Below are 25,300 nucleotides of genomic sequence, written 5' to 3'. Positions count from 1 at the left end.
TTATTTACATGTTTAAAAATAAAACTGAAATATTTTGGTCAATTTTTATGTAAAATATGCTATTTTAAATATAAAAATGAGTTGGGAGAATGATGGCATGTAGATTTTTAAATGGAAGAATGTTTCTAACAGCTGATTGCTTAAAGAATGTAGCTTTCACTGATCTTGAGTTCCAGTACCTTACTTGAACATGGCAACTGTAGTACTTAGTATTTTGAATTTGTTTTTGAAAATTCCCTATTGAGGGAATTTTAGCAAATAGATATCTTGGCATGAAGCTGTCCTTTGTGTGAATTCAACTTTACAGCTGTTCATTTCTAACTTTATTTTATAAATTAATGTTACAGAGACCAGAAAGTATTTCCAGCTTTCATATTATCTCAGAAAAGTTTAAAAGCTTGTTAGTCTCTTTCTTTGCATTCTAGAAGTAGAATATGTGGAACAGATCAATTCTAGAAAAATAAGTATCACCAAGATTTGCCCCCATAGATAGCATGGAATAAAACTTAAATAACTAGTTGCCATAAATGGATACCTCTTTATCCCAGAGACATCTTTTCAAAAAACTCTGATCCAGTTGCTCTTAACAGATGCATTCTACCAGATCTTTGAAGCAGGTTATGATTTAGTGCTGTTGAACTGGGCAGGGCACAGAATGAAGGAAAGCTTCCAGATTCCTTGTCTAAAACAAGTATAACATTGAAAATTGACAATGTTTATAGAAAAAACAAAACAATAAGCCAGAGTTGTTTTGAATAATAATGCAAAAATCAAATCCTCAATAAAATATTTGCAAATTGACTCCAGCAATGTATTTTTAAAAACAAGCATTTGCCCAAATAGAGTTCATTCCAACAATATAAAATTGGTTCAAAGTAAGGAACTCTGTTAGTATAACTGACCATACGAATGTTGAAGGAGAAAACCCACATTATTGTGTTCTGAGATTTGAAAAACCTTTAGATAAAAATCAGTAATTATTCCTATTTAAGTGACAGCAAATTATGAGTAACTTGATGAAAATATCTCTCAAATCAAAAGCTTTGCATTTTCATTGCATAGTTGGGGAAACATAATATTCCTATTATAAATTCATCACTGTTACTGAACGTGGTGCTAGAAGTACTAGTTGGCAGAAACAGATGCCTCAAATACTTGTGGAAAATATGAATGATAACACTGACAGACCAGATTATTAATAATAATTCTTAGGTGTATTATTAAAAATAGGACAGCTGGCTAGCCATTTGGAAACATTTCAAAAGTTTGATGACTACACCCTCATTTCTAGACAAAAATTGCATGTGGACTAAATATTTCATGTTAAAAAACTTAGCTGTAGTATTAGAAGATACAGAGACTGCATATGATCTCTCTGTAAACAGCAGAGATAATTTTAAAATTCCCTTAGAGTAGGGAGGGCCTTTTCTAAGCAACATCAAAACTAGGATAAAATTTTGACTAAAAATTTGACTAAAAGTTCTACATTGAAAAATAAAGTCAAGTAAACTTCAGTTTAGGACAAAACATTTGCAAAGTATGATGCACAAATGGGTAATTTCCTCTGCACACTTGTGAAAGGGTGTATGTACAGGGATGTTCTGGCAGTTTTAAGGTCAAAAGACTAGAAACAACCTAAACTTTGACCAGTAAGATACTAGTTATAAAAATATGGACAATGCCTTTGGGAACTGTATGATTTTAAAGAATGAGTTAATTTGGATCTGTATGTACTTATATGGAAAGTACATTGAGATACAGCAGTTCTTGCAGAGCAGGATATATATACACACTATGCTCTCGTTTGTGTATTTTCAGAAGACTATACTAGCATATGTCTATCGTTTTTCTAGGATAGTCAACAGTTAAACAGCAAATGGTCTTTTGAGAGGGAGCTTGAGTTGGGAAGAAAATTTTTCATCATGTACCCTTTTATACTATTTAAATTTTGTACTTTCAGTTTTTTAAATTGTTATTAAAATTTCTCCCTTTGGCTTTAGTGGTGATCTCTCTCCTCATTAGTCTGGGAAGCCCCATAAAAGAAGTACGAAGGGCTGCCATTCATTGTCTCCAGGCCCTCAGTGGAGTGGGGTCCCAGTTTCATCTGGTAATAGATCATTTGGTTCCTAAAGCAGAAGAGATCACCTCAGATGCCACCTATGTTGTTCAGGTAAACTCATCAGCAAAGAAATTGAGTGTGCACACATACCTGTATGTACACAAGAACAGTTTTCTCTTTTCTTTTTTATTTTTACTGTTGTTCTTTTTTTTTTTTTGTATCATTAATATACAATCACATGAGCAACATTGTGGTTACTAGATTCCCCCCATTATCAAGTCCCCACCACATACCCCATTACAGTCACTGTCCATCAGCATGGTAAGATGCTACAGAGTCACTACTTGTCTTCTCTGTGCTATACTGCCTTCCCCGTGCTGCCCCCCACTACATTATGTGTGCTAATCGTAATGTCCCTTATTTCCCTTCTCCCTCCCTTCCCACCCACCTTCCCCAGTCCCTTTGCACCTTTTCCTTTGGCAACCATTAGTCCATTCTTGGGTTCTGTGGGTCTGCTGCTCTTTTGTTCCTTCAGTTTTTGCTTTGTTCTTACGCTCCACAGATGAGTGAAATAATTTGGTACTTGTCTTTCTCCGCCTGGCTTATTTCACTGAGCATAATACCCTTTATTTAGCTCCATCCAAGTTTCTTCTCTTGACATTTTGTTGGGATTTTGATCGACTTTAAGTGACTAAATTTTGAAACTGATGTGTCAGTACCTGCACGTCTTTCTCCCACCACTTTTAGAAGATAACAGTACCACGTTTCAATTCTGCTCTCCTTTCATTGGCTAAAAGACCAGTATTTGGCATTTAATAGAAAAGTAACTTGAGTATTAATACCCTTTCCTACTAAGGTTTCAAGGGAAAAAGGAAAAGTATAAGCCTTGTCACATCTTTTGGGAAAGAATCTTCCATAATTAGTACATTTAACCTTTGTAGTCCCTTATCCCTTTTTTATGCAATTTTCTTTTTGGTATCCTAGGACTTGGCTACTTTATTTGAGGAACTGCAAAGAGAAAAGAAACTGAAATCTCATCGAATGTTGTCTGAAACTTTGAAAAACCTACTTAATTGTGTAAATAATAGCCCATCTTACATAGCAAAAGATTTGATGAAAGTACTTCAAGAAGTCAATGGTGAGGTATGTGCGGTTGAAGTAGATTGTACTTTTCATGTGACCTTACTAAAAGTTATTTCAAATGCTTATGTATGAGAAAGATAATTTGCAGGAGTTACATGTATATACTTAGAAGTGAAAAGTTTGTTACTGTTTTGGGAGGGTGCATTGTTGAGATGGAAAAAATGATACAGGACACAAAAAGCAAATACTGGTGAGTATCTCTCCATTTTAATCCCCATCTAATCACTTGATTTTAAGTGAATTTCAAAATCACATGGGGAAAAACACTGAAGATGCACTGCTGAAAAAAACTGTTGGTTTGTGTCTATTCTTCACAAGGTAGTATGTTTGGACCACAGAGTCTGAATGTCCCAAAATCATTCGCTCATTTTTAAAAGGTATGTGGTTATATATTTTTCTGGGGGGAAAAGCCTTAGCTTTCATTATGTTGCCAAGGACACTTGTAATAGAAAAGAGGTTATGAAACACTTGTTTATGTAATGCTATGTGCCAGTCAGCAGAGAAAATGTTCCTCATCCTAGTATTCCAAAAACACCTCTCTGCTTCACTAGCCTGGGGTTGAATGCAGCCTGGAGAAATTAAATGGGTAAAATGGAGTGAGAACTACTTGATTATATTTTCCTGGTGGGAGCAAACAGATGGCATTTATCAGTTCCGTGTCATCCCTGGTATAGGTTAAACTAGGAGATGGCAGAGTCTTGTTCTTTAAAGGACCAAACAGTGAATATTTTAGGCTCTACAGGCCGTACAGTCTCTGTTGGAGATACTCAGCACTACCTTTGTATTGTGGCCAAAGACATATCTAAACACATGAGCACAGCTGTGTTTCAGTAAACAAAATGCACAAAAACAGATGTTCTGGATTTGGCCCACAAGTCATTATTTGCTGGCTCTTTGTTTGTTATTAAAGATTTCACATACATAATTTATATTATACCAGTGGGAAACATTGTTTGGGAAAGTGTGTAGTGTTTTAGAGAAAGTTAAACTTCATAGCTTGAAAGTTTAGTTTGTATTTCCTGTTTTTAAAAAGTCTTGGGACACACAAATTACTTCGCTCATCTCTGAAGGATTTGGAGCTTTTGACTGTTATAAACTGAACTATCAGAGGGGTCCTGAGTATTTAATGGGGTTAATAGCCATCCCCAGGTCCAGGAGATCATGAATTTTTCCTCCAGGCTAAGCTCCCAGTCTTCCAACCTAATATCTTTGGATGTCTTTGTTAAGCAAGTGGCATGTATCACTATAAATAACAATTAATAATTTGTCCAAATTTTAGATGGTACTTTCTCAGCTATTGCCTATGGTTGAACAACTATTAGAAAAGATCCAGAAGGAGCCCACAGCTGTCCTGAAAGATGAGGCCATTGTTTTGCATCTCATTCTGGGGAAATATAACGAATATTCAGCTCCTCTCTTACATAAAGACCCAAAGAGTCTAGATGTATTTATCAAAGCCTTGCACACAACAAGCGAACTTTGCACAGGAATATCGTCCATTCAGATTACAGCCCTTGAAAAGGTCAGTGAGTTCTTTGCGAAACCAAAGCATTTCACGCTTTTAAGCCCTTGTAATGTTTTACTTGGAGAAGATAAAGTGGACTGGACATGTTTTAAAGGAACATGTATTTGACCTATTTTGCAAAACTGAATGGTGTACATGGGTGATTAAAAAGAATTGCACTTTAACTGACAAAATAGATAATAATTTTATATCATGAGAGAGAATGATATAGAGATCATTTTTGGAATTCAGATTTGTTCGTTGATCACAGTTGCCTTTTTTCTACCTCCTCTAGATTACAAAGCCATTTTTTGCTGCTATAGCAGATGAAAAAATTCAGCAGAAACTTTTGCACATGTTGTTTGATTTGTTGGTGAACTGTAAAAATTCACATTGTGCTCAGACTATTAGCAGTGTTTTTAAAGGGGTGAGTTGCATACTTTCTGCAATTTGTTTATTTATGTTCTTTCTCTTTCAAGTAATATGTTAAAAGCATCTCCTCCATTTTATGATGCTTTTAGGAAGTCAGATTTTACCACTAACAAGAATCTTGGGAAACTAGGTCATAGAAAAGTGCAATATCTTCATTATTTTTATTGTATGAAATAGTTACAGTTTTAACCAGGTAGGGTATGAGTCTTGGTTTGGATCTTAGTCATATTAGGTGGTTGTACTTGTCTTAAGCAAGGAATAGGAATGAGTAGTGACTTGATATTCAACTGATAATAGGTTATTCTTAATTTAAATAGGTATTACCTTAACTAAATAAATAGGTATTACCTTAACTAAATAAATAGGTAATGGAATTGAGAATCTGCTCATTGGTTTATATGTACAGCTGATTCAAACAATGCAGGCTTTAGGGGTCCTAATCCCCCGTGTGGTTGAAAATCTGAGTATAACTTTTGGCTCCCCAAAAACTTAACTACTGATGGCCCCTGCTGTTGGCCAGAAACCTTACAATAACATAGACAGTTGATTAACACATACTTTGTATGTCAGTATGTATTATATAACGTATTCTTAAAGTAAGCTAGAGAAAATGTTTTTTCAAATTGTTGTAGGTCTCCAATTTTCCACTGTATTTATTGAAAAAAGCCCATGTATACATGGCCCTGTACAGTTCAAAGCTGTGTTGTTCAAGGATCAACTGTATACTGAAACCTAGGCTGTATATCAGAAAAACCACCTAGTTATTCTGTGTTTTGTTTTGTTGTGATTTTTAGGAAAATAAGTTCACAAAAACAGATAATAGTAAAGTCCCAGTATCCAGATTCAATAGTTCTCAAAATTTTAACAAATTTCTAAAATACATTAAGTGAAACAAATTAAGTACAGAGCAGTGTATACTATGCTCCTATTTGTGTACTGTTTTGTTTTTACTCTATACAGCTGTTGGCATATGTAAATTTCCAAAAGACTACATAGGAAATAGTGGTGTTCACCTCAGGCAGCTGGTCTGGCCTCTAGAGTCATAGGGAGGCAGAAAAGTGGACATAAATGTTTTCATTGTGTCTTTTTAAATAATATGTACTGCTCTAATTTAATCCTGTGGATTGTATCATCAGCCATTCTTCTTTCTATTTCAGATTTCTGTTAATGCTGAACAAGTCAGAATAGAGCTGGAGCCACCAGATAAAACTAAGTCCTTAGGCACAATTCAGCAAACAAGAAGGCAAAAAATGCAGCAGAAGTAAGGAATGTGAATGCAGTGAAAACATACTGTTGTTCCCCAGGCCTTGAATATTAAAAAACTGTTGGTTTTTTTGATACCCAACAATTTGGCAAAATCAGATATGATAATTTTTACTTAGTATTGCTAGTGCTTGCTTTTCCAGTTTTTTATCTTATATGTTTTCCAGAAAATCACAAGATCTGGAGTCCATTCAGGAAGTTGGAGATTCTTACTGGCAAAGAGTAACCCTCATCCTAGAATTACTGCAGCATAAAAAGAAACTTAAAAGTCCTCAGATTCTGATACCAACTCTTTTTAACCTGCTGTCGAGGTAATGACACTTGCCTCTGACCCCTGAGAGAACAGAATTCTAATTCTTGCACATCTTATATTTTATTTAACTTTCTCTTTTCAACAGATTATCTTCTTGCTTATCTAGTCTATAAAATAGAGCAGGTTAAATACTGTAGTTGAAACATTAAAAGAGTGGTTTAGGTACCCATTGCTGGTCACCAATAATGACCTTTATTCTGTATTATGTAGAAAATGACCACTCACCTTACAGCTTTCTTACTTTTGATACCATGTCCTTGGGGCATCATTACATGTATTTAAAGATACAGTGTGGCACCCACTTTTTTTGGGGGGGTGTAAATCACTAGATGGAGAGCTATGTCATTGAATTGTGGACATGTGCTTTCATCTGAAAAGCAAAGTAATTCTCAAGGTTGTCCTCTAATGTTCTAAACAGGTGGATGGAAAGCGCAATAGAGAAGGGAGATAATGTGACACAAGTGCTTGCCTTTATGTGCAAGTGAAGAGTTAGAAATCTTACCTCTTCCTGATAGACTTTATGCTGAATGCTTATATTGTAGTTACTATAATTCAGTGTGTTCTGGACAGTGGTCACTAATGCATCAATGAAATAGTACAACTCTTTAATTTCCCATCATCTCCCTTCCTGGCATCCTGAAGGTGTTTAGAACCTTTGCCCCCGGAGCAGGGAAATATGGAATACACCAAACAATTAATTCTAAGTTGTTTGCTCAACATCTGCCAGAAACTCTCTTCAGATGGCAGCAAAATACCAAAAGGTATGTACTTTTTGAAAGGAAAGCGTAGAAAAATTATCTACTTAGAGGATGAATGTCCCTCCCACTTACAGATCTTTTATTTCTCACCACTGTAGATGTTCTAGATGAGGAGAAGTTCAATGTGGAATTGATAGTTCAGTGCATCCGTGTTTCAGAGATGCCTCAGACCCACCACCATGCCCTTTTACTTTTGGGTACAGTTGCTGGAATATTCCCAGTAAGTACTAATGATTTGAGACTTCAGCAGATATTGCAGATACTTTCTTCCATGGAAATGCATAAGTACCCACTGGTTTGAATTCAGTGAACTTGAGGATCTCACACTGCTGGTGGGACTCTGCCCTCTCTTAATTAGCCGAGACAGTGCGAGCTGGCTGATCTTCCTAAAGGTTTGGTTCCTCTTTTCATAAAGGGAGTAACAGCACCCTTCTTAACAGGTTACTGTAAGGGTGCCATTGGGTAATTTAGGATTGGCACTTAGCATGGTGCCTGGCTCAGCATAGCTATCCAGGAGGTGGTAGTAGTAGTGTTATTTGGGAAATTACTCTCCCATTACTTCTCAAACAGCTTTCAACCAGTGACTTAAGAAAGTGAATTCAATTATAAATTACCTCAAATTAGTCATGTCCCTTAGAGAAAGACATCATTTAAAGATTTTTGGAGAGATTGAAACTACCTTCATATTAGAGATTTTAGGTCAGAGATTCTCAACCTGAGGCCCTCCATGAGGTTTAGGGGGCCTCTTGATTCACTGAAATCATGTGCAAGATTTTATGTGTATGGGATTTTTCTTTTCTTGGAAGAGAGTGTCTCAAAAGGGTTGATAATCCAGAAACAATTATTGATATTTTTTCCTTTATTTTTATTGAAATATATTTTGTGTGCCATGAAATGCAACCATTTAAAGTGTACAAGTCAGAGGTTTTAGTATATTCAACATGTTATATAACCATTGCCATTATCTACTTCCAGAAGACTTATGTCATCCCCCAAAGAAACCCTGTGCCCGTTAGCGGTCACTCCCCATTCCCTGTACCACCACAGCCCCTGCCACTGACAGCCACTAACCCAGTTTCCCTCTGTGGATTTACCTATTTTGGACATCTACAAATGGAATCATATCGTATGTGGCTCTTTTTGTGTTCTGACTTCTTTTCACATGGCCTAATAGTTTCTGACTTTTTTCCCTTGGCATAATATTCCTCCCTGTGGCTGAATAATAGTCCATTGTATGGAGATACCACATTTTGTTTATCTGTTCATCAGCTGATGGACATTTAAGTTTTCACTTTCTAGCTATTATGAGTTACGCTGCTGTGGACATTCATTTGTGAGGCTTTGTGTGAGCATGTTTTCAGTTCTCTTTGGTGTGTACCTGGGAGTGGTGTTACTGGGTCATAAGTTAATGTTGACTTCAACTTTCTAAGGAACTGCCAAGACTATTTTCCAAAACACCTGCACCTTTTTGCACCCACCAGCAGTTATGAGCATTCTGATTCCTCCACATCCTTGCTGATGGTTGTTACTGTCTGTCTTTTATTAGTCATCTGGTGGGTGTAGTGTCTTGTGATTTGGATTTTGCATTTCCCTAATGACTAATAATGTTGAGCATCTTTTTTTGTGCTAATTGACCATTTGTTTATCTTTGACCTTGCTCATTTGTAACGTTCTCTTTATTGCTGAGTCATTGATATTTGATGTGTTTAAGATAGAAAATGTTGAAGGATTTATTTTCTTTCAGGATAAAGTTCTACACAATATCATGTCTATTTTTACATTTATGGGAGCCAATGTCATGCGTCTGGATGATACTTACAGCTTTCAAGTTATTAACAAGACAGTGAAAATGGTTATTCCTGCACTTATTCACGTAAGCTGTCTTTATACCATCATTAGTAGTATTTTTTTAAGTTTTAAAATTTTACATGGTACGAAATTCAAGTAGAAGTAAACAAGTGACATTAAAAGCCTTTCTTCAATGCTCAAGTATTTGTGCCTCTTAAATTTTAGAATGGTGAAGTAATCTTAGAAATAATGTCTTTTCCAAAAACAAGAAGAAACATTCATAGCTAGTTCTGCTGTGCAGCCAAGTCAGCATTTTGCAAGCATCCTATAATATTTAAAGAGCTCAGATGAGTGAGATGTAGTCGCTGCCAGTAAGGAATGAACACATTGGAACTAAAAAGCAGCCTGGAGGATGTGAAAGAGCGTGGACATCTTGAGTTTTTTGTTTGCATCCACTTGTCATTAGTGTCTTTTCTCACATTATTTACCATTTCAGGGATGACCATATTCAACATTGTCTATTTTTAATTCAGTTGATGGTCTCTGTGTCCAACAAATTGGCAAGTACAGGGCACAGATTAAAAAAAACCAAAAACTTATGCATTAATACCATATATGCCAATAAAGTAGATAAATGTGAAGAGTTTAGAATAGGGGAAGGTCCTTATGGGCCAGACCGGAGTTATATAAGAAACAGAATTTGAACTGGTATGAAAGATGGATAGGATTTGCTCAGGGAAATGGCTGAGTCGTCAATAGCATGCAAAAAGGCATGGCTTGGGAGTATACACAGTGTGTATGAAAAATGTTCTGTAGATTGATTTGGTGGCGAGTTGACACAGCTAAAAGTAGAGGGCATTAGTTTATTCATTCATTCAAGTATTTATTCATTCTTTCATTCATTTATCAGCTATACTCAGAGCACAGTACCAGAGTAAAGTGATTTGAGCCTCTGAAAGCAGCAGGAAGTTGATGATCTTTCTGTACTCTATCTCAATTGTACCCATTCTTCTCGAGGCAAAACACAAATCCTGCTTGATTTGTACAGCCTCTGAGATGGCCTGAGAGCAGACTTGTTATTGGTGCTACATATTTGTCACCTACCATTTAGTTCCTCCTTTTCTCTTTTTGCATGTGTGTCTTGTTCCAATACAGATGATAAATCTCCCACACTTTGGGGCAGGGCTCACGTCCCACACTTGATTACATTCCCCTCAGGGCCTAACAGTGCCTAGGCATAATTTGTACTCACTGGAGATCTACTGGTAGGTCTTTGATTATTAAAATTCTTTTGAGGGCTTTCTTGGGGCACGTCCGAAGGTCTTGTTGCACCCACTTTATGCTTGCTTTGTGGAGGGTTGTGTGCTCCTGCTCACCGTGCCTACTTGCTGCTCTGCAGTCTGATGGAGACACTGTGGAAGTTACGAGAAACGTGGAAGAAGTCGCAATGAAAATCATCGGTGTATTTGTGGATGCACTGCCACATGTTCCCGAGCACAGGCGCCTGCCTGTCCTTGTCCAGCTTGTTGACACGCTGGGTGCAGAAAGATTCCTCTGGGTTCTCCTCATCTTGCTTTTTGAACAATATGTCACTAAAACAGTGCTAACAGCTGCCTATGGAGAAAAGGTCAGAATATAGGGGGGCTGGTAAGACGGAAAGTGATGTTTCACACAGATTGTGCGATGTTTTCCAGTTTAAATGTGGGGCTAGTAACGCTTGATGTGCATTATTAAACAGTGCTTGCTCAGAAGTGTCAGATGTGGTTTGACATTCTTCAGCATTGCTTTCAGAGCCTGTGGCACTGTGAGTCATCTGCTGTGGGGACTTGTTTATAAAACAGGCCTGGTGCCATACTGGGTTATTCTGTTTTAAGCCCAGCAGAGTATGACTGTAAAGTGATTAAATTGTGTCTCTTGAAAGTGGTTTTAAGGGCCACTTTTTCATGGGGAAAGAGAGGAGTGTAGGCATTGTCGAAATCCTGAAGACACAGTGATTGTTTTGAAGAGCCCTTTTTGGATAGATGAGGGTCGGCATCTAGGTCCAGGACTGTTAAATGACTGACTTCTTAGACATGGGATCTAGGAATAGCTCTAGACCATATTCAGTAGTATGTTCAGTTCTACCAGAAGTCATGATGCACGTGATTCTGGAATTACACCCTCAGCAGTGTTCATACATTGACTTTTTTATGCAAGGAGCGCAGTAACCCATTCATCTGCTTCTACCCATGACCATGAGGAACAATAGGTAGTACCTTTGCATACTAAGGAATTTTTAAAACATTTCCCTTATTTCTGCTTATAAAGTAACATAAATTTGATAGGTATAGTTTTATTACCTATTTCTGTTCTCTATATAGGATGCTATTTTAGAGGCAGACACTGAATTTTGGATTTCCGTCTGTTGTGAATTTGGTGTCCAGCATCAGATACAAAGCTTGATGAATATCCTCCAGTACTTAATAAAGCTGCCAGAGGAAAAAGAAGGTAGGCATAAATCAGGTGTTAATTACTATTTAATCTGAAATTCAAGAAAAAGAAAAGACAATGCAGGTTATACTTAGAAGTCTTAGTGCCTCTTTAGAAGGATTCTTTAAAGTAAGCGACTAATTTTTAATTTGAATATATGATTGTGTATATTCTCAGATCCATATGAGGAGTTATAAGTAGGATTTCCACTTGCCTTTTCTGTCTACTTGGCTCTTACACCTCTGTGTCTTTGCCCTGAGATGCTGGCTGTGGAGTGTTGGATCAATTACAGCAAAGTGACAGCAAGTTAGCAGGACCTTATCAACTCTCTCTTAGTTTCCCATTAAAATATCTGTTAAGACATTTACAAGAAGAAATAAAAGATAGTGGTAAAATTTAAATTTTACCATATATGGGAGTCTTGAAGAAATTTCCACTAATTGAAGCACCAGTGAGACTGGCTTAAAGGGTGGATAGGCTGAAGGTTCTTAGTTCTCTGCCCTTAGAAGCAGAAAAGCAAGGTGTATTAGAAAGAACATACAAAACACCTCCACAGGGACTGTTTCCCAAGTGGCCAGCTGCTTGTCCTGTCTTCTTTGCTTGGCCAGGAAGTGACTTGTCTCACCTGTAGTGGGCTCAGGTTTGGCAAGGACAGACAAGGAAGGTGCCTGGAGAGCTGTGTGTGGTGACATGCTTAAGGAAGAAGGCTTCATTTTTGAGGCACTCTTAGGACAGTGGTTTTCAAGTGGCCTACCATGGACTCCCAGACACTACGCTCCCAACCTTTTTATATTAGATTTGAATATGGGATTCTACAGAGTTTTAGGATACACATCTTCAGACTTTCAGAATTAAGTGTTGAAGGCTGGAGATGACCCATATCAGCCTACTGTGGGTCACCAAGTATAAATACCTCAGGCTTCAGAATCACATGTAGAGCCAGCATTTAAAGGCCCTATTGTAATTTTCGTGTCTTCCATTTACTTATGTCAGTTGCTCTGTTTTTGTTTTTGTCCTACACTATTCTCAGGGCTGTTGGTAACTTAACAGCATTATACACTTAACATCATTCACTAGTTTACAAGAGGGTGAAACAGATTCACAAATTTCTCTCTGAAAATTGTATCCCATTTATCATGCTCATTATGTCTACACTAAAGAGTCAGGTTGAAGATGAATGAGGTCACTTGTTTTGTTGCTCTTTTTCAGAAACCATTCCCAAAGCAGTCTCTAGTAAGAGTGAATCACAAGAAGACATGCTACAGATTTTTAACATAGACACTCACACTAGCAAGCAACTACGGCATTTTAAATTTTTGTCAGTGTCCTTCATGTCTCAGCTCCTGGCTTCCAATAATTTTATCAGAAAGGTGATGTGTTCTTTAAATGTGTTTATGACAAAATAATTTTGCTTTTCTGAAGGAACTATGTTTTATACTAGTAGAAATAGTGTGGCACATACCTCATGAAGATGTGGGGCATACCTTTAAAAAATAATGGAAAAAAATAATCCAGTTAACCATGAAAAACCTGTGTGCTCTTCTAAGGTTGCATATATATAAACCCTCTGACTCAGTAATTCCACTCTGAGTGGTATCAACCCAACAGAAATGTATGAACATATGAACCAGAAGATACCAGCAAGAATGTTCATGAGCACATGATTCATGGTTGCCCAGAACTGACAACAACCCAAGAGACTGTCAGCATTGGAGTGGGAAAAGGTATCATCTGCCTCTGTAGGTGGATGCCCGTGAACCTCCATGACATCTGATGAATCTCATATCATATTGAAAAAGAAAGCAGACACAGAAAAACACATCCTGTGACTCCAGTTGTATAAAGTTCAGAAACAGGCAGAACAGATCTGATTTTAGAAGTAAGGATAGTATTTGTCTTTGGGAAGAGGGGAAAGGTAGTAATAGGGGCCAAGAAGAAGAGGGATTCTGTGGTGCTGATAATACACTCTTTGTTGTGTGCCATACATTTGATTTGTGCACCTTTCTGTTTAATGTTAAACTTTAAACAACGAGAAGGAAATAGAAAAATAAAATGGAGAAAGAAAGAAATAATGAGAGAAAAAGAAGGATCAGGGTCATGACCAGGAATACAAGAGCAGTTTACCATTAGAGTATCTGTGTTATACATATGTTACAGTGCATGAACAGATCAAGAGGGGAAACCACATGATATTTAAAATATTTACAGAGAAGTAATTCAGTAAATTCAATACTTACTTATGCTTCCATTTATCAGGCCATGGAAGATAGATGGGAGCTTCCATGGCCTGATAAATATACCTCTGAGAAACGAGTTTACATCATAATTCATGATGAGAGAGAAAATCTGGAATAGCAATGTCCTCTGTCATTGTTTCTATTCAGCAAAAGAAATGAAGCTTAAGAATCAGCAAATGCATAGCAAGCTCACTTATGGGATCAGTGTAGATCCTGTTTTATATCAAGCAAGTTTGCCATGGGCAGTGGAGCTGCAAGAGCAATCAAAATGACCAGTGTGACTGAAGTCTAAGCCCAGACACACGTGCACATGTAAGAAATGTGTTATGTGGCAGGTGGCAAAACAAAGCAGTGGGAAAAGAGACCTGTCCAAGAACTAGAGCTTGCATGATTTTTCCATGTGAGGAAAAAAGACTGATCTCACACTTATATACAAAAGAAAATTTTAGGTAGGTTAAAACTTGTGTGAAAAGGAACACTTACAACTTTTGGAAGAAAATCAAGAGGAACATTGTGACCAGAGGATGGAGAATAATTTCTTAAAAACTTTGGTTCAGCAAAATGCTACCATAAACAAAATGAAAAGAAAGCCATAGGCTAAGAGTGTTGCAGTGCATAAATCAAAAAGCATACGTTTCCATTAGAACAACTGACAAAGAACATGGATTCACTAAAGTTGAATCACAAATGGTCAGTGAATATACAACAGAACTTCCCTAGTAAGAAGGAAAATGGGAATTAAATGAGAGGCCACAATAATGTCCATCAGATTAGCAAAAATTTTAAACTTGTCAACACCAGGAAGTGGCAGGGCAGTGGGGACTTGGTCGTTTGTGCACAGAGCGTGGGTAGTGTGAGTCTCAGTACAACCACTTCAGGAAGCACTTGGCAGTGTCCAGTCGGGTTAAAGACCATCTATGATCTAACAGTTCCCATTCTCAGGTATACACACCTACCTAGATGCTCAAGAAGACAAGTAAAAATGTTCTTTTTTAACATTGTTATAACAAAAAGTACATAAACTGAATGCTTACCAAAAGAGGTGAATGAATAAACAAGTTGTGGTATAGAGGAATACTGTGAACAGTTAAAATGAACTAGACCAATATAAATCACTATAGAGAGATCTCAAAAGTCTGGTATTACCAGAAAAGCATGTTGATGAGTGATATGTACTGTCTGATAACGTTTAACAGCATAGGCAAGTTAGTAGGGCTAGGTAGTGGAGAACAGGATTAGGGAGTAGTGCATAGGGGACCACAGCTGCATTCATAACTAAAATCTGAAAATTAGCTATGAGCTAAGGGAAGATTAGCATTTCATTAAAGCAGTGGGTAAAATGAGTGTGGGTTGCTTGCTGTATTTTTCTGAATCTTTGTAGTACTTTACAGATATTATAAATACCTCTAGACTAATTAAAATTGAATAGAATGTAATTAAGGGAAATAGTTACTACAGAATAGTGGTGATGATCTGAACCTGGCAAATTGTAACATCAGAAAACAGTCACTGGGAAGTATGAGTTGAACAATCTTAGATGAGTTTCATTGAGCCTGTTGAAGTGGTTGTTTTATTATTAGTTTCCATACTGTTCTAATGATGCCTTCTTTTAAAAGTAGGTAGTTGAAAGTGGTGGTCCTCAGGTTTTAAAAGGCCTTGAACAGAGGTATGTTACTTTCCTCTTTTGAGTTTTTATTTGGCAATAACTTCAACCTTTTTCTCAAAAAGCTGGAAAAGTAGTACGTCGAACTCTTATACAAGTCTCCTGTGTTTTAGGTTGTTAGAAACAGTTCTTGGCTATATTAATACTGTAGCACAGTCTGTGGAGAAAAATGCAGACAAACTAACTGTGAAGTTTTGGCGAGCACTACTCAGTAAAGCTTATGACATGTTGGATAAGGTAGGTTTTCATGTCTCCCTGCTACTGTGTTTTGTTGCCATTTTTATGTCACTGTAAGGCCATATTTGTGTCATTATGAAACTAACAAAGTTTTACTTTGAAAATAAACTTATCAGTAGCTTCTCTTAATGTAATGCTCAGATTTTTCTTGGAAAAGATTCTCTTGATGACTAAAAATAAATCTGTCTGATACAGTTGTTTCCCTACCAATTATGAGAATGTGTACCTCAAATACAATGCTTTGAATATTCAGTCATTTACTACTATATAATGTTTCACTAATTCAAATGGAATAAGTAAAATTACCTATTAGGCAGAGTATGTGGTACATTAGAAATGTCACTGGCCTGGACATTAGGATCACTGTTCAAAATCTAGCCAAATTAGGTATATGTCATTGAGCAATTCAGTTACTCTTAGCATCAGTTTTGTTACTGTTTGTTTTTAATAAATGTGATTAGTAATGACTGCTGAAGGGTTAGTGTAAGAATTAAATAAGAAAATGTGTATGAAAATCCCTGGTGCCTAGAAGGTATACACTGAGTGAAGTCTATCTTAATCTGAGTCCACCTTCCCTTTTTTAACTTTTTTTGTTAAAACTGCTCTATAGGTCAATGCCTTGCTGCCCCCAGAAACATTCATTTCTGTGATCAAAGGGCTGCTGGGTAACCCACTGCCATCTGTTCGCCGGAAAGCATTGGATCTTTTGAACAACAAGCTACAGCAGAATACATCCTGGAAAAAGAAAATCGTAAGTGAAGAGTGTATATCAGACACATTTACCATTTTTTGCTCTATCAAAGAGCAGCATTTAACTCCCTTCAGTTTGTCCAGCGATACAATTTAAGTTGGCATATTATTGTCTCAACATAATGCTGCGACAAGTGTGTTTAAAATGTGCTATTAATTCTAATAGTATATATATGAGTTTAGAATGGAATTTCAGCTTAATGGAATTCTTGCTTAATATAAACCATGCATTGCCTTAGCTTTAGCATAATTCTAATTCTCTTTTACTGTAAACCAATAGGATGCTTTCTTTAAGTCAGAAATTTGGTCACCAGCACATGCACTGGCTTAGCAGTAGATAAAGCAGATGGAGAAACAGTTGCTTGTATATAATTGTGTGAATTAGGACCTCTTGGTTTGATTTCCATTTAGTCTCAAGCAGTACCAAAGGAAAAATCAGTTAGTATTTTTTTTTGCAGCTTTAATTATTTGGGAATTTGGCTGTCCTCTTCAGGTTTATCGTTTCCTAAAACTGGTTCCAGTCCTTTTGGCCATTGTGCAGCATAAAAAAAAGGCGATAGAAGAACAAGCAATAAACAGACAAACAGCTTTGTATACCCTAAAACTCTTATGCAAGAATTTTGGTGCCGAAAATCCAGAGTATTTTGTCTCAGTGCTGAACACAACAGTGAAACTGATTGCTCCAAAATCAAAAGAAGAGAAAAATGTCTTGGGAAGTGCCCTGCTGTGTGTAGCAGAGGTGGCTGCTACCCTCGAAGCACTGGCCATCCCTCAGCTTCCCAGGTATGCTGACTAGGACCTGGAAGAGGAACCATTACCTAGGGTTTCTGGTACAAATTGAAAAATCCTATCTTAGTAACCTTTCTGTAAGTAGCAGTAACATAAAATCAAATTTCTTTAAAAACTGATCTTTTCTTCAAACTGAAGGAACATTCTCATTTACCTTTACCGTATTTACTATCCCTTAATTTTTGCTTCCCTTTGACCATTGTAAATAGGAAGCAGTGGGTGAAGCTCCTTTCTCTACAGGCCCACCCAGTAGAGCAAAAGCTGCCTCCCGCTACCACATTCAGAAGTGGGATGCTTCTGACTCTCCTTGGCTTTGGTGTTTACCAGCTGTGTAGCCTGGGCAGGTTACTTAGCCTGTTTAAACAACTGAGACAGTATCTACCTCATGGAATTCCCATGGGGGGAGTGCTTGTAAGGCTTTTTGCAGAGTGCCTGACACAGCAAGTGTTAAATTTTGAAAGATGTTTTTTAAAATGACTGTTATGTCAGTGCTGTAGGCCCTGGGGGATTTCTCGCTCTAGTCACATAATGTGCAGACAGCGTTTTGTAGGCTGGGACATGAGCACAGATGTTGGAATTTTTTCATAATGACTTCTATTCCATTCTCCATTCTTTCTTGCTGCTTAGTTACTCTAGAACTCATGTTCTTTATTTCTAGCCTGATGCCATCATTGCTGGCAACAATGAAAAATACCAGCGAGCAGGTCTCTGGAGAAGTCTACTTGCTCAGCGCTTTGGCAGCTGTGCAGAAGGTTGTTGAGACTCTCCCACACTTCATCAGCCCCTACCTCGAAGGTGTTCTGTCACAGGTGAGCCACAGTGACCATGACATGCTGTTTGTGGTGGTGGAGAAAGGGACAAATGACAGACGTAATAAATTTATTTGTACTTTCAGTTTTTAGTGTCTGTTATGTGCCTCTTTCTTTCCCATTGTCCCTCTTGCTTAATCATGACACTCATGCGTATCACCTTGTCGTAAAACGCTATGATGCAGATGATTTAATTGATTCACATACTCCCCCCAAAGGGCTTGAAACTAGACTTCTTACAGAAAAGGATTCGACATCTGAGGACAGGCTTCCTAGATTTTTTTAGGAAGAATTTGATTGACACTTCCCAGGGTCCCTGAATTACTGTCCTCTAAGAAAATTTTCAGCCTGAGTGCTCCATGTCCTTCTGCTTTCCACCATTAATCTGCATCCCTGACTCCAGTTGGAAAAGGGGCATCTGTCCATTTTACCTACAGATGTTCAGGTTGGCTTTAAAAGGAGTTGTGTAAAGTTGAAGTGGGCTGGGCTTTTCCAAGTTTGTAACACTTGGATTGGTTTCTCAGCTCATTTCTGACTCCATGCAAGTGTGTAGACATTCTGTGAGTACCTGTAATGGCCTTCCATCTCTGTTTTCATACTCCTCTAGGTGGTTCATTTGGAGAAAGTCACCAGTGAAATGGGTTCTGCCTTACAAGCTAATGTTCATCTCACATCTCTAAAAAAGACACTGGCCACCACTCTCTCACCTCGAGTCTTACTGCCAGCCATCAACAAAACGTACAGGCGTATTGAGAACTGGAAGGTTAGATTCTATTGGGTGTTAGCCTTTGGAGAAGGGAGATGTGGTACTGAAATTTAATACTTTTTACTTTAAGAAGAATATGGTTATTTAATTCCTTTACAAACTCATTAATAAACTCTAGGAATATTAAAAACTGACACATCTCTTTACTGGTTGCTGTAGAATCATATGGGTCCATTTATGAGCATTCTGCAAGAGCACCTGGGGGTGATGAAGAAGGAAGAGCTCAGCTCCCATCAGCCTCAGCTCACTGCGTTCTTCCTGGAGGCCCTGGACTTTCGCGCACAGCACCCTGAGGTGTGTACCCAGACCCTAAACCGTCTGCCTATTGAAAAGCTAGACAGAAATCTGCATAACCTGATAACCTGTAGGATTTGCCAAAATTACTAAGAGACAGATGTTAGCACTCTGGCTAATAAATCAGTTCTTTATTTACAGGATGATCTCGAGGAAATTGGAAAAACAGAAAATTTTATCATTGACTGTCTAGTAACTATGGTTGTGAAGCTTTCTGAAATGACATTCAGACCTCTGTTCTTCAAGGTAAGCTTTCTTCTTCCACATGTCCTTTGTCCTCTATACAAAGTTGCAAGATATATAGAAGAAACTAATATGACTTTATCTTTTTAGCTGTTTGATTGGGCTAAAACAGAGGATGCCCCAAAGGACAGACTATTGACATTTTATAACTTGGCAGATTGCATTGCTGAAAAACTGAAAGGGCTTTTTACTCTGTTTGCTGGCCACTTAGTGAAGCCTTTTGCTGACACCTTGAACCAGGTGAACATCTCCAAAACAGGTTGGTAGCTGACTCCAGTTGACACCCTTGTTCTTTGTACATCACACAAAGTACAGGCAGCATAAGGGGGGTGAATTTTTTACTTCATACTCCATTGTCAGGCACTGACATATTTGTTTTAGCATAACGAAATCATGTTATTAATTAATTGACTCACTTGCGAGGATAGACATCACTATAAGTTACTGGAAATAACTAAAATATAAAAATTAAGATTGGTTTATTCTTTAATGCTAATAAGCAGTCCACTTGACAACTTCTCATTTAAGCAGTCTTAACAATTCTTAAAGAAGGAATTGCTTATGTGGGACACCCATCATTTTGTGTTCTACCTTCATCCTGATTATGATTTCCAGGTCATTTTAGAAATGATTCTGATTGTAGTTTTTAAATAGTAATTTAAACAGTGGAGATTAAATTTGTGAAATTCAGGTTTCTTCATCTTTACTCTCCTCTATTTACAGATGAAGTGTTTTTTGACTCTGAAAATGACCTTGAAAAATGCTGCTTGCTGTTACAGTTCATTTTGAATTGTTTATATAAAATCTTCCTTTTTGACACCCAGCATTTTGTAAGTAAAGAGAGAGCAGAAGCCTTGATGATGCCCCTGGTGGATCAGGTAACCAGATAGAACCATCTTTTGTTAAAGATGAGGAAGCCATTGCTGCTAAAGCTTTATAGGTTTTATATCTACCAAAATGACAGCTTGCTGGGCTTTTTCTTTCTCCAGGTCTTTGTTTGTTCTTGTTTTTTTGTTTTTTTTCCTGTTCTACAAAATTTATTACTTTGTAGTATACACTGAGTTTTACTTTGGAATTTTTCAAATGAAAGGTCTAATGGTTAAATTTTCAATTTTTTAAAACTGGATTTGCTGAGAATATTTCAGGGCTTGGATGTCCTCTCCTGAGATGTCCTACTAGAGGAAAAAGGGTAATGCTAAAGGCTGTGAGATTCCGTTTGGATTCCACAAGGTGGTAAATTTGTTTTAGAGAGGTTATTAGAATAACCTCTGGATTTTGAGCCCACTAATATCATGAAGGATAGTAAATACTATTTATACACTGGGTATTTTTCATACAGAACTGCAACCTGTTGTTGAAAGTCCTTGTCTCATTCACTCTTAATAGCTGGAAAACAGGCTTGGAGGAGAAGAGAAGTTCCAGGAACGGGTGACGAAGCACCTAATACCATGCATTTCACAGTTTTCAGTGGCCATGGCAGATGACTCTCTTTGGAAACCACTGAACTACCAGATTCTTCTAAAGACGAGAGACTCCTCTGCCAAGGTTAGGAGCTGCATTTGACAAGCTCTGCTGCTGTGCATCTTCACCATGTAGCCTAGCAGCCTTAAAGCAGTCCTGGTGTAGGACCATGGCAAGCCAGCAAGGACAAATACTGCTGCTTATCTTCTGGGACTAGGGGCTGGGCTGTGTTTGGGAGAAGTTTGAGCCTGAGAAAATTTTGGGTTTTATTTATAGGTTATTTGTAGGTAATAGGAGTTCCCCTACCACCATGGTGTGTTTGACGCAAATGCTAAATATTACTAAATACACAATGCTACAATACATTCTAAATGCTTTTAAGCACCATTGAAATGTCACCATGCTCCCAGAAGAATGCTTTCAGTGTCACAGAACTTCTTCACATTAGAGCAGTACATTATCTCTGTTTCATGTTTTAGGCTTAGGATTTTGTGAAATAATACAAAGTAAGTGGGGGTAGCTGACACCCATTAACATGGGGGAGGGTGAATAGAAGTTCCGTACATGAGTATCAAGGTTTCAAACTCCTCTAGCAGAGAAGCCATTTCTCAACTAATCATCATACTGGAACCTCGGTGGATAAAACAGACCAGAGCAGACTTGTACTATTAGGTTTATTGAAATTTACAACATTAGTAAATATGAGAACGAGGTTATTTTGATGGAGCCCCAATTTTTAAATTGTAGGTTCTTAGAAAGTTGCAGAATTAAACAACTCACTTCGCCAAATCCAAATATTATTCAAATTATCCAAAACCAGAGAGGACTAGTAAAACTTTTTCAAAGTTACCTGCTAACAACTGTTAATCTAAACACCTGTATGTATTACTTGGCATAGAAAAGACATGTGAGAAACACCCAAAACTTTTTTTAAGGTCCAAAATGAGGATATGGTGACACACTGTTTTTCTTCTTCAGAGCTGGGGTGAGAGTGTGACCAGAGCCAGTGCCCTGGCCCCTCACACAGCCGTAGTGGTGAACAGGCAGGTGTCCTGCCTGCAATGGCTGAAGACATCTTTGTGCAGACAGATGGCATCATCTGTCAGCCAGGTGAGCTGTGAGCTCCAGTGTAGTTGGATTCGAAGACATACATGAGTTTGCATGTGACTTTTTTTTTTAGGAAAATAACATAAAAAGACATTCACATTAAAGACCTGCAGTACTGGAACACAGTTCGAAAAACTGATTATATAAAGTTGCCCATATTGTAAACACATCCCAAATTATTAAATAAACTAGTATTCTAAGGTGAAAGTTGAATGAATGGGTATAAAATAAACTCTAGTGAAGTAACACTTAAAGAGAGCTTGTCTCAAGTCAGATCTTAAGTTAATAAATGCAGCAATACTAGTTTTTTTTAATTGTTTACCTTTTTATCCCTTTCAGGTTCGATTTGCTGCTTTGATCACTGTGTTAGCACTGGCTGAAAAACTAAAGGAGAATTATATTGTCTTGCTACCAGAATCCATTCCTTTCTTAGCTGAATTGATGGAAGGTAATTCCCAAACTACTAAGTACAGTAAAATTCTGTGAAAATGTGCCCACTGATAATGCAGATTTGGATGTAATGTGAATAGCCCCGGGAGCCAGTCCTCTATCTGGCCCCCCATCTCATATGTAAACTTGGGAGGCTGAGTTTGTATTTTGAGTCGGGTGGAGGGAAGAGGGCATTAGGAAGGGACCACCTCACCATCACTTGAGACCAGTGTAATATTCAGTCTTTGCTTTTACGTTTTTTTGTGATAGTGCAGACTATAATATTGTTTTTCATTAACCTCCTATGTTTATATGGTTGAATATTTTGGCCCCCAGCAGTGGGGTTATTGTATCAAAATATCCGATGCCATTGAGGATGCAATAGGGTAGCTGCCTGTAAGTATGACCAGCTTTTACTTCCTGCTCCACATGATCGATCTCATTTAATCCTTATGACCGGGTATTTGCCATTATCCCTGTTTTATACAGGAAGAAACTAGAGGCTTTAAAAGGACTAAGTAATTTGATAAACAGTGAGTGTGACAGGTGGAACTGGGTGAAGCCCAGCTTGTGAGGTCTAGACGGCACAGTTAATAGTGTGCCACCATAAAACCCTAGAAATAATGGTGCCTCTACCATCAAGCAGGGGAGATGGAGGCAAGCAGACACATACTTTCATACTGCTGCTTATCCAAAACATTCACCTTGCTTCTTATGTCTTGAAAAGGAGACATAAAAAGAGTACCACTAGCCAAGGCTGTGGCAAAGGTGTAACTTGGGAACTTAAGTTGGAGTACTGTAAGATCTGCAGATAAAATTGGCACCATGTGCCATCTGTAAAGAAAGTAAAAAAGAGTGCCACTCCTAGGAATTTGGGGATTTCATTTATGTACTGCTATGTTAAGGTTCTATCTTATTCAGCTTCCAAGTCTAAAATTATAAGGGAATGAAGGCAAGGAAGAGTGTGATAGAAGCAGTCCATGATGTTGCTTCATTATTGTACTTCATTTCTCTTTTGATGAAATGATAGAGAATGCAAGATATGAATAATTAGGCTAATGATGAGGAAGATTAATTTTTTTTTTTTTTAGATGAATGTGAAGAAGTAGAACATCAGTGCCAAAAGACTATTCAGCAACTGGAAGCTATACTAGGAGAGCCACTCCAGAGCTACTTCTAAAACTTCAGGGTTTTTTGGTGTTTCATACTCTGTTCAGAGTTCAATTTTTAATATATTTTTTTTGGATGTTTGGTACCATGTTACTTTTGGTACCTTAACACCCACTTGGACTTCTTCCCAAAATTCCCACCTGGTTCATGCTACCACATAAGCCTCTCTGCCAGTTGTATAGAATTGCAAAAAGAGTAAAATATACATGGTATTTTTATACAGACTGCTGTGTTTGTTTAATCTTTTCTAATTGATATTATTACAGGCATGTTTAATATCAGTACCCAAAGCTAACTATAAAGCCATAAACTCCTGTAAAGGAATGTCTTATGTATATGGTGTGGCATCCATGTCAGATTATTCATTCAAAGTAGCTCTTCAAGATGATTGATTCAGCACTCAACAAGTATGCTTTTGACTGTAAAGCCATTTGAATTTTTATTCTCCATTTTGGATAGATGGTAGTTCAGCCTTAATTTTTATATGAGCCCATAGAGACAAATAGTTCTGGAATACATTTTTAACTCAAGACTATGATTGATGTCTCCTTTATCTTCAGTCTTTTGGGGGCCAGAGGGGGTGGGCTGTTTATAAAACGATCTACACCTGCTGATTCCTGAGATAGCAAGGGCCCAGAAACACTAGGTGGCATGAAGGAGCCCCTTCAGGATTAGAAATGATCACATTTCCATTGGTGGTTAACCAAAGAATTACTTGTATGAGAAAGTAACCGATTTTTTTTTAAGCTTTGAAGTTCTCGAGTCTTTCCACTGTGTCATGGTGAAGGTGGAAAGTGAGGGCACAATTAAGCAAACTCACCTCTATTTTATTTATGCCCTTTTATTAAAGGCATCTAAGGACTGTCCCATGTAAAGTTCAAATTGAGTTTGAAAACCTTTGACCCAGTTAATAGAAATTTAGTGCAGATTTAGAGGCAAAAGGCTGATACGCAGTCTTATAGATTAAAGCCTGCATCTTGGTAAGATGAATGAACACTAATAGCTTCTTTTCAAAAACTGTTAAGATACTGTATTCTACAAAAGAATCAGCTTAGGTCTTAGTAATACCTCCTTGTAAAACAAAAATTAACATGAACTACAACTTCTAATTCTTAAGTAATGTAAGTGGGCTTTTACTTTTTCCTAAGTGGCCTGCAGACTCCAGCATCTCAGTCATACTCTCTGATGTTTTTTTATGAAAGAAAAATAAAACCTGATTATTAGGGATTCTAGAGCTTCTTGCCTTCTATAACTTTCCCAAACACCACCCGCCTACCCCCCTGCCCCCCAAAAAAGCACACACAGTTCTTTTTAGCTTGGCAAGACTCAATCAGCATAAATGAACATGAAAAGGTAGAAAAGACTTAAGCACTAGAGGCTTTTATGCTGAATACTTTTTTAAAAATTAAGATTAGTTAACAGTATTCTTTTCAGCATATGACTAGAAATAATATCTCACCAAAATCTGTTATGAAAATATTCCTAAATCCTGGCAGAATTCAGCCCAGCAATTTAATATGATAAAATGATCTGACTGATTTAGCTTTTTACCTTATTCCCAAACCTTTGAAATTTCCTGTAACAAGATCTGACCTGTGAAAATTCTACAAAGAACT

At 37.5% G+C, this 25,300-nt stretch overlaps 1 protein-coding gene across 4 annotated transcripts in view; it reads left to right on the top strand.

Moving 5' to 3' along the window:
* The window catches only part of HEATR1 (HEAT repeat containing 1), a 54,582-nt gene that overhangs the window by 27,307 nt on the left and 1,975 nt on the right, over positions 1-25,300 (top strand). For 2 of the 4 annotated variants that reach the window (XM_057505742.1, XM_036919321.2), the window contains exons 21-45: positions 2,001-2,170; positions 3,044-3,202; positions 4,482-4,724; positions 5,002-5,133; positions 6,296-6,399; positions 6,569-6,712; positions 7,357-7,475; positions 7,571-7,692; positions 9,217-9,345; positions 10,660-10,887; positions 11,621-11,747; positions 12,939-13,099; positions 15,586-15,632; positions 15,743-15,866; positions 16,477-16,617; positions 17,110-17,399; positions 18,064-18,214; positions 18,822-18,977; positions 19,140-19,274; positions 19,416-19,520; positions 19,608-19,776; positions 20,241-20,395; positions 20,904-21,062; positions 22,425-22,533; positions 23,606-24,222. In XM_057505742.1, the coding sequence (XP_057361725.1) occupies positions 2,001-2,170; positions 3,044-3,202; positions 4,482-4,724; positions 5,002-5,133; positions 6,296-6,399; positions 6,569-6,712; positions 7,357-7,475; positions 7,571-7,692; positions 9,217-9,345; positions 10,660-10,887; positions 11,621-11,747; positions 12,939-13,099; positions 15,586-15,632; positions 15,743-15,866; positions 16,477-16,617; positions 17,110-17,399; positions 18,064-18,214; positions 18,822-18,977; positions 19,140-19,274; positions 19,416-19,520; positions 19,608-19,776; positions 20,241-20,395; positions 20,904-21,062; positions 22,425-22,533; positions 23,606-23,694 (3,668 nt within the window). In that variant the 3' untranslated portion in view covers positions 23,695-24,222. Of the gene's footprint in view, positions 1-2,000; positions 2,171-3,043; positions 3,203-4,481; positions 4,725-5,001; positions 5,134-6,295; positions 6,400-6,568; positions 6,713-7,356; positions 7,476-7,570; positions 7,693-9,216; positions 9,346-10,659; positions 10,888-11,620; positions 11,748-12,938; positions 13,100-15,585; positions 15,633-15,742; positions 15,867-16,476; positions 16,618-17,109; positions 17,400-18,063; positions 18,215-18,821; positions 18,978-19,139; positions 19,275-19,415; positions 19,521-19,607; positions 19,777-20,240; positions 20,396-20,903; positions 21,063-22,424; positions 22,534-23,605; positions 24,223-25,300 lie in introns of those variants that run through there. The other 2 variants (XM_036919323.2, XM_036919324.2) reach the window with 2 other exon arrangements.

This window comes from Manis pentadactyla, chromosome 8 (assembly GCF_030020395.1).
Source record: "Manis pentadactyla isolate mManPen7 chromosome 8, mManPen7.hap1, whole genome shotgun sequence".
In the NCBI taxonomy this organism is placed as follows: Eukaryota; Metazoa; Chordata; class Mammalia; order Pholidota; family Manidae; genus Manis; species Manis pentadactyla.
Note: the sequence above shows the minus strand (reverse complement) of the source record. Positions and strands in the feature narration are given on the sequence as shown.